At 44.1% G+C, this 9,503-nt stretch overlaps 1 protein-coding gene across 1 annotated transcript in view; it reads left to right on the top strand.

Moving 5' to 3' along the window:
• LOC112107414 (dynamin-3) overlaps window positions 1–9,137 on the top strand; it is a 316,224-nt gene extending 307,087 nt beyond the window's left edge. The window contains exon 21 of the mRNA XM_026655330.1: window positions 8,928–9,137. Coding sequence (XP_026511115.1) covers window positions 8,928–8,997 — 70 coding nt within the window. The 3' untranslated portion in view covers window positions 8,998–9,137. The remainder of the gene's footprint in view (window positions 1–8,927) is intronic.
• Window positions 9,138–9,503: the final 366 nt, after the last annotated feature.

The following is a 9,503-nucleotide window of genomic DNA, read 5'->3' as shown; positions in this document are numbered from 1 at the left end:
TTCTATACAAACATTGCCTCAAAGAGCTGATGTTCTAAATCAGACTCAGCCTGAATGCACAAGCCATGGAGTGCAAGGTGCTCTTGCAGGAACAGGTATTGTAAGTTAAGGTGCTATTTAAAAGCATAATCAGCAATCCAGAATATACCCCATATGTGCCTGGGGACAAGTTAACTTGAACTTTGTGTTAATGAAAGGATTTTAAAAATGGTAATTTCCTGGGTTTTAAGGGGGAAAAAAGAAGCTAAAGCATGACTGATTTCAGCTTTGCTTCCTATCAAAATGATATACACTGTGTTTAGCAGCCCCATGCCAAATCCTCGTAACTGTGTATTCATATACTTCATACTCCCGCATAACTCCAGTACTGCCAGTCCCAAGTATTCAAAAATCATGAGAATTAAAAACATGTGCGTACATTATTCCCTGTCTGATTTCTGTTTGAGCATTTAGGGGGAAGCCACCTCCTCCCAATTGATTTATCATTTCCAGTTCAAATTTCAAGCTCAGATGCCCTCACAGTAATGCAGTCCTCGCCGCTGGGTGCTCAGAGAAGAAACTCCACTTACCTTCTCGTAACTCTCCAGGCAGGAGAACTGCCATTTTTGCTTCTCCATCCCCGCTCCCATGTCAACAATCTGCCAGCCCCTTGCCATCTTCCTTCCTGCCCACCCAGTTTGCTGCTCCCTTCACATTCCCTCTCTGTGCTCGTAGACAGCCTCCCACCCCATACATTCATCTGCCCCCATATTTTCCTTCCTTTTCTGTGTGTGTGTGTGTGTGTGTGTGTGTGAGAGAGAGAGAATGAATAGGGGAGAGGGCATATGGATCTGTCTATGCTGGGGTACTTTTCTAACTGGTTTTAAAACTGGTTCTGCAAAACCAGTAAGAGGCATAGTGTAGACCCATTTTAATGAACCAGTTGCAAGGCCCTCGAGATTCAGTGAAAGCAGGGCAGGCTGCCAGAAACATGGTCTACTCTACACCATTGCTCTAATTGGCTTGAAAATCAGTTTAGCTGAACCAATTTCAAAACTGGTTAGAAAATTCCCCTAGTGTAGACAGGCCTCGTGAGAGAATGGAGGGAGGGACTTGGGGAGCGAAATGGTATGAAGAGAGGAGAAAGGAGACGGAGGAGAAATGTACAGAGGGACAAATCTGGGGATAAGCAAGAGGTTAAGGTACTAATTGGATGGTTGCCCTCAAACACTGCTGTGAACTCCTATGGTCCTGTCAGCTGACAATAGCTGGGAGGATGATTAATTTGCTTTATTATGTATGTTTTCAGCAAGAGACTTTTTGCCTCGTTAGCTTTTTTAAAAATGTACTGATTAGTAAAAGGAAGTGGTTTTTATTTTTAGCAACTCTCGACTTTAAAAAGGAAAGTGAAGGCAAACAATAGCGAATACTGTTTGCCAGGAATGCAGATGGGAAGCCAAAGGTGTGTTTTGTCTTCTGTATTTAATTAATAGCATAACATTTGTCATGAAGACTCTGTGCCTAGAGAAGGGGTGACCAACACAGGGCCTGTGGCTGGATCCAGTCCACTAGCTGTGTATGTGTGACCAGCATGCCACATTCTCATTGTGCAGAATCTCAGCTTTCATTTTTTAATGATAGTACATTTCTAACCTTCATGGTCATGAAGAAAGCCTTCTGAAGGTGAATCAAATGAAACCAATGCAGTCTTGCCTTCCTGAGTCTGCAGACAGCCTGATACAATGTGAAACCTTCTGTCCCCTACTAATCTCATACGAGTGTCAATTAAAACAACTTAAACAATTCAATATCTCATCTAATTAATTTCCTGCCATTGCAGGGGCCTCAAGCATAGGTGGCACCTCAGTCTCACCTGTTCTATACCTGTGGCACACAACAGCCGCTGAGTCCTCCTGAAGACTGAAAGGCATTAGTCTGATTTAAATTATTGGGCTCAATGTAGGGCTTTCTGGGTGAAATGTAATGGCCTGTTTTATGCAGGAGGTCAGACTAGATGGTCTGATGGTCCCTTCTGGCTTTAAACACTATGTCAGCATTAACTATGGCATTGATGATAATTTTAGTGGCTGTAGTGGGGAGAGAGCTAGGAGTGAGAATGGGGAATTGCATTTCATTCCTTGCAGCAGAGGTTCTAAAGATCTCATTAGCCCTCTCTGTACCCACATGCTCAATCTAGGAAGCACATGCCTGGCTCCAGCCAAACCAGCCTCACATGGCTGTGCAAGGCAGTGGGGAATCCTTACTGCCCTGGGTGATCCTATTGGGACTAGGGACAGACTAGCCCTAAATGTGTTTATTCATCTGTGTGCCCATTACATTCTCCTTCCCCCATCATTTTGTGGTGATTTTCACTCCCTCTATTGTCTCTGCTCTCCTCTGCCTGTTTTTCTCCTGCCCCTGGGCTTCAAGTCCTGCCCTATTCCTTGCTCCTTTCATCTGCATCATCCTTCATCATCCTCTTTCCATCTTTTTTGGTCTCTTGTATTCTTTTCCCCCAGTCCCAAGTCTCTTTTCTCTTCCCTGCTGACCTCCTCCCCCAAAGTTCCTCTTGCTCCTGAACTGCAGGCCCAGAACCACCACTGTTGCTGTTGTTCCTTTCTGCAGCTTTGGCAGGGGCCAGGAGGGAGCATCTGAAAAGTGGAGATGCTGATGTGTGAACTGGGAAAACAGAAGAGGAATCTCTGGCTGTGGAGACATCCAGTTTTATTAAACAGGGAGAAAATCCTCTTTTCAGTAAAACAGGCCAGGATGCTAGGACCGTCTCTCAATTAGGACAAGCCTGGGAAAATGGGTTTCAGGTCCCCCTAACAGATTGGAGATAGTGACTTATAGAAGAAGTGACTTTTGTTCCCCACCTAAAGAAAACAAATCATCTGTCTAACCTCTTTCCACTTTACAGTCTAAAATAAGCCTGGTCCACAAAGAGACTTGAATCCACATTAACAGTGAAACCTGGCTGAAGAACTGTTTCAATATTTTCTTTCTAAAAAGGTGCGAACATGGTTTCCAATCACAGTGTAGTCTGAGCCCAAGAGGCCGGGAACATAATGAACACTTGCCAATTTTATAGAAAAAAGTAAATAAAAAGCTGTTTACACCTCTGGAGCAATAGGAATATATTGTAAAATGCATCCACTTTCGTAAGTGCTCTGTGATGGTCATGGACAGACATGGATGTAAGTGGAAATGAAAGCCTTTTATTTAGAACTATGCTGGCTTTTCTTCTCAGTCCAGCGATGATCTTAAAGCAGGGCCTCTCACTGTAATTACAGCTATGCTTCACTAAAAGCATATTTGGTGGACTGTGTCGCTAGAATGATAGCAGTTCTGAAAAGGCAGATGCTTGAAGAGTTCCCATATGGTTCTGATCGAGTTTTAAGTCTAGACTTGCTTTATTTAGTGACTTTTGCTCTGCATTTGTCTAGCTAAAGTTATTCGGAGCTCTCTTAAAACTGAAAAAAATGGAGTGTGCTCTTTAAGTTAAAAATGAAATAAACCTTTCTTATTTTTTAATTTTTGGGTGGAAGTAGAAGTTATCCCTTGTATAAAACCCCATTGAACTCTTCAAAGGAGGAGTCACTCCAGAAACATCAGGGAGTTATTAAATAGGATTTCATTGGTAAATTCTTTATGTTCTGCCTAATGTATGCTAGTTAGAAGTCCTGATTCTTTCTGCAGACTCGTTTACTCAACCTTAGGAACGAATGATCCCCTGCTCCTTCAGCACTAACTTTTACAAACACAGCATTTCTCTTTCAAAAAATGGCCCCAGCAGGCCACTAGCTAAAGGGGGCCAGGTTCTGGCGGTCTGCCCCAAAAGTTGAAACTTCAGTGAAAAGATTTGAGGCAACAGCTAAATAGGAATTACTGTAGAAATGACATTTTTATCTAAAAGGACTGTCTGATTCTGAATCTGCCCAGAAATCAACCTTTTGCACCCTGTGAACAGCAGTGAATCCAGTCCCAGAATATGAGAGAGTCTGATGGAAGCAGAAAAACTGTGGGCTCTGCTGTCTCTACCAATATCATCTCTTGGCTTCAGACTAAACATTTAATTGGGCTTAGTCACATATTTACTCATTGACATGGCAGCTAGCACAGCACACAGATCGTTTGGGTTTGTTTTTCTCTAATTTTCTTTTGATCTGAATGAGTTCAGAAGATTACAGCTCCCCCTGCTGCTAGTTGTAGTCTATAGATCACTGTAGTTTTAAGGGAACGTTAACGTGCAGAGAACGTTTGCGTAACCTTTGCTCACACTTCACACTAAAAAAACGGATTTTTACAGGCTGAAATCCATTGTTTCCTCAGAACTTTATTTTTCAGCTGATTTAGTCCGACTGAAAGAAGGAGGTGGCCCTAAGAAAGATGATCCTATGGGCTCAGCCAGCTATATTTACCAGGAATAATCCAGGACCTGGCTCTCTGCTCCGTTACACCAGTGTAACCGATTGCTGAAATTCCTCCCATTGTAAGTTCCAGGCCTAAAGTGAGGGAAAAGGAAAGAAGGCCTGTGTTGCAGGCCTGTCCTCCTGTGCTAGCAGTCCAGATTCCTTCAGACTAAGAAGGTGAAAACCTACTGAAAGCCAAAAAGTGGGCTTACACTCCCTATGCCTCCGGCCAAGGAAATCTGAGTGGGCTTAGCAGAATTATATTTTTATTTTTTTATAATGTTGATGGATTATATTGATCTTTATTTTTAAGCATTTTTATCTATGTACATTTTCACAGTTGTGGGAAATTATGTGCGGGGTCAGAGGGTAATTATTCACTGACAGTAGGTGCTGAGATTCAAAAAGTTAAAATCGTCAAAACAGAAATGTCAACATCCCATGTCGACATGTACAAAATAAATGTCCTTAACTCAAACTCTGAAGTTTTCAAGCAGCATTTTCCTTACTTTGCCCATCTGTAAATTTATGTTGTTATTGAGGGAAATAATTTTTCTTTGGTCTGTGTGTGTCTGGGGAAATCAACATTTACCAACATTTCCTGATTAAAAATCTAATCCTTCCAAGCCTAGTGATCGGCAGCTTCCAGGCCTGCCCTTTTCGCTCCCTCCCTCTTCAACTCGTGTAAATCTTTGTAGCTCCACCGCAGTCAATGGAGCTAGGGCAGTTTACACCAGATGAGCATCTGGTCCTCTGTAGTGCATGCTGGCATCAGGATCAAAAGCTACAGATCCCAGCATTCAGGTACCCGCCTCTGGGAGGCTGCTAGACTAGGAGTTGCCTAGCATAACTGCTATGTTCAGTGGCTTGTGAACAGGGCCAGCTCCAGGCACCAGCGCAGCAAGCAGGTGCTTGGGGCGGCCAACGGACAGGAGCGGCACGTCCGGGTCTTCGGCGGTAATTCGGCGGCGGGTCCCTCAGTCCCTCTCGGAGGGAAGGACCGGCCGCCGAAGAATGAAGCGGCGGGGTAGAGCTGCTGCCGAAATGCTGCCAATCGCGGCTTTTTTTTTTTTTCCACCTCTTGGGGCTGCAAAAACGCTGGAACCAGCCCTGCTTGTGGAACCAGAGGGACTTCACTAGGAGGGAGCACTGCATTGTAGGCCAGTTGTGGAAGAAATAAGGCTGCGTACTGCTTTCGTGTATATAAACGAGGTGTAGAACAAGACAACCAAATTAATTTCACTGAGACCGAAACCAAATTGAAACCCAGGCCTCTATCTTACTGTGCCATCTAGTTTCTGACCAACCTAGTCTAAATGTAAATTTGAACACAAGAATTTGGAAGTACGATATTTGGATTCAGTGTACTGTCTTGTTCAAGTTTGTGCTGAGATACATTGCTGGTCTTATCTTTCACATTTAATATGAAGAAGCTGTATGAATTCTCTCTGTTTGTAAATTGTACACACATTAGTTGGTGTTTTCAGTAAGCTCTAAGCAATGCAACATGGTGAACTTCGACAAAGAAATAGTTTAATGTAATCCAGCACCAATGCAGAGCCTTACAAGTGGTTCTTTACAAAACTACAAATTTTGTAATCTGAGCTAACAAACCAACACTGAAGCTAGCTGAGAAGCATTCTTCTGTTAGAAAAATACACCATGAAGAAATTGCTGTTTAGGGATTTTATTTTAGCTTGTTGATTTCCACTAGGATATCAGTTGGAGTCTGCCCCGTTTGTGTTCTGTGTTAGGGATTAAGATTCTCATTTCTCCACAGGGCAGTGTATTGAAATACAAGTTACACTTAAAGCAAGACAAACCTTTTCAAGCATAAACGTGCTTCAAATATTGAGTCCCAGTTCAAAGAATACTAACACTCATGCTTTTCATCTTCAAAGCACTTTTAGTGCCAGTAGGCCAGCTTCCAGTGAGGTCATTGGCAAAACTCACATTGGGTTCAGTAGAAGCAGAATCGGGCCCATTTATCCCATACGTCCCCCCCCTGTGAGTTAGGGGAGCAGTCAGAGAGGTTGTGTGACTTGCTCACTGGGCATTAATGGCGTCACTGCTAGCAATGGATTTAGAACTCAGGAGTTCTTGTGCTCAGATCGCACTCCAGCCCTCTCTCAGAGCAGCTATACTGACAGGCTTGGCAGGGTTCGACTTACATCAATATGGTGTAAGGAAGGCTGGGGTCCTGGCGGGGCAGAGCAGAGACCCTCAGCGGGGGCCGCAAGGAGGGCGACGAGTGCTGGGCTGCAGGGGGAGGCCACCCCGCTGCTGAATGACACCTGCCTGGTGACAGAGCCATTCAGCAGCAGGGTGGCCTCCACGGCAGCTGGTGGTTTGGGCTCCTCCTCACAGTCCTGGCTGAAGGTCTCTGCTCTGCCCCACCAGGACTTCAGCCGGGGGCTCATGCTGCCGGGAGCTCATCCTTCACCTTGCAGTCCTGCCTGGGAAACTTTGCTGCACCAGGACAGGACTGCAGCCAGCCACACATTTTGCTCCCTGGCGTCTTGAGCCCCTCAGTCGTGGTGCAGGGAGCTCCCTGTAGTCCTGCTCTTAGTGCTGGGAGCCCCCTACAGGCCAGCTGTCAGTACTGCCCTGCCCCACCCCATGTAAATTTCAACAACTACCCTACCCCACCCCATGAAATTTTCCACAACTGTAAAATAAAAATCAGAAAAGGTAAAAACCAATATTGATCATCCAAACTGCAAAAAAAATCGCATTCTGCTCAGCCTATACGCAGACATGTGGTGGCCTGGGTTGAATTAAAAAACAAAGGAAGAATTGACATTTCCTGCTTAATAAAATGGGGAGCAAAACCACCCTTTAAGAGTTGGGGAAGGGGCAGAATGTAGTGGAATAAAATGCAGCATAAAAACCCTGCTGGAGAGAGCTAAGCAACGAGCAAAGGAAGCTGATTGGCTGTGCAGAATAATCAGAACATGTATAAACAAAACTAGAAGCGAGCTGGGTGTGGCAGCAGGGAAATAAGAGGAGCCATCTGCAAGCCGAACTGTGCCAGTGTCCGGCTGTCTGGCATGGCAAGGGGGCGGGTGTCCATTTGCCAACTGTTTTTTGTTTGTACTGTTGAACAATACAAATAGACCCATCCAGGGAATCATCTTACAGCTGCATTTTTGTACTATGATCCCGTGTCATTGCTCTACAACCATGTTGTCCCATCTACGCAAACACAGACACCACTAACCATTCCAAGGAACCGCGCCCTGGCATGGTTAAACTTGGAATGGAGATGATCTCTCTAGGCATTTGCACGTGCCACATGCTGACCTGTCTTAGTTTTAGTAACATTCTCAGCCAATCAAATTCTTTTGCTGGAGAATGCAAAGAAACTGACTGATTTTGTTCTTGCACTTTATTCACTAGATTCATTCCCTCCCATGTGGCCCTGAGTGTGTAATAGTTTGCCCCTCCCCCCCATTCCACAAGAAAGAATAAAATCTTCAGAAACCCCTAGGAGAAGAGCAGAGGGAACCTTTGAACTCTGCAGCCAGCTCCAAATGACTCCCAGATCGGCACAAACTCTTTACACAAGTGCTCCCATTGAGTTCAAGTAAGAGAAACTTAATCCCGCATTGGAACTAGACCTATGAGTGAGCTAGCCACTAGGGGAAATGCCAGTGATTCTTTGAAGCAGAATCATTCATTTCATAAGGGCAATCATGAACATGTAGACCTACGCCCATGCTTCAGTTACTCCATGGGAGTAGCTTATTCACTTCAGTGGGGTTAAATGTGATTAAAGTTAAGCACAACAGTAGTAAAAGAAAACGTCCCCTGGAGTGAAGGACTGGACTATACTTGAGCTCTCCTAGTTGGGCTCCAGACTGATATGTATCTGTGTTCACACACCGTCTCTTACTTATGATTCCCACCACAACTTCTTAAGTCAAGAAGCGAATAGGTCTTGGCCTCACTGAGCCCTGTCGCATTGAACCCACTCAGTAGTCTTTTCCCAGCTCACCGTGTTTGCCACGTTACGGTAGGAGAACTGGGAGCTAACAAGCTAATGATCCCAGTGTTAGTTGCAAAGGCCAGTATTTTCAAAAGTTGCTTCTAAGCTCTAATTGAAGCAAATGGGAGCTTCAGGTGCACAACACTTTCTGGAAATCAGGCCCAAGTTTCCTCAAATTGGGCATCGCAATCCACAGCCACTTTTGAAAATTTGGCTCTAATTCTATTCTGTGCCTTTCTAAGCTGAGAGGGACATCTTACCAATCGACCTCTGAACCTTGTAAACAGAGAACAAACTGTTGGCTATTCCAGAGGGAGTATCTGTACTGCACATGGAGCTGTTCAGTGAACATTTTACCTTCTTACCTATTGCAAATGCTTATGGGCTGTCCTTTTTCATTGTAATTGGAAGTAGAAATGCGACATATAGCTGCATGTGCATGTTATGCAGCAATAGCAATATTTTACAGCAGTGAAAAGGTTACAGATTCATACTCAGCGTTTCTGCTTGTTTCCTCTCTCTCTTTCTTTCTCTCTCTCTCTCTCTAGCCGAAGACCACCCCCTTCACCCACTCGGCCCACTGTAATTCGTCCGTTAGACTCGTCCCTGTTAGATTAAGTGAAGTTTCTGGCATGTCATTAAATGCTAACCAAATGTATGGAAGCAACTCGCTTGATAACTGTTGCAATAACCAATGTATAGTCGCATGTATGGACATCTGTAGGCAAGTAACCAATTTTACTAATATACTCTGTCCATTCTGTATTGCTTATGGGGTCTGAAATGTCATGGAAAGGTCTGTGATGCCTAGACTTTCCCTCTTGCAAACAGCTGATTTCTTAGCTAGTGTATTGACATATATATTAATGCAGGCACTTGAGTGTTCCCGTTCTATACATTCAAACGGGGGCTTGCTGTACTGTGTGTTTGTTTTGACCAAGTGCATAGAGTTTGCCTCTTTCCCATTTCAAAGGGACATCTTGTTTTTATAAGTAGCTTCCAGGTTTCTGCATCAAATTGTTTAAAGAAAGGCTTTCTATAATTTGGATTATAGTTATACACATTTCCTTCCTTAAATGCCAACTGGGCTGAGAGAAACAATGTTGTCTGTAATTAAAAGCTCC

Source organism: Terrapene carolina, unplaced genomic scaffold, assembly GCF_002925995.2.
Source record: "Terrapene carolina triunguis isolate 2854851 unplaced genomic scaffold, T_m_triunguis-2.0 Scaffold210, whole genome shotgun sequence".
Classification (NCBI taxonomy): Eukaryota; Metazoa; Chordata; order Testudines; family Emydidae; genus Terrapene; species Terrapene triunguis.
Note: the sequence above shows the minus strand (reverse complement) of the source record. Positions and strands in the feature narration are given on the sequence as shown.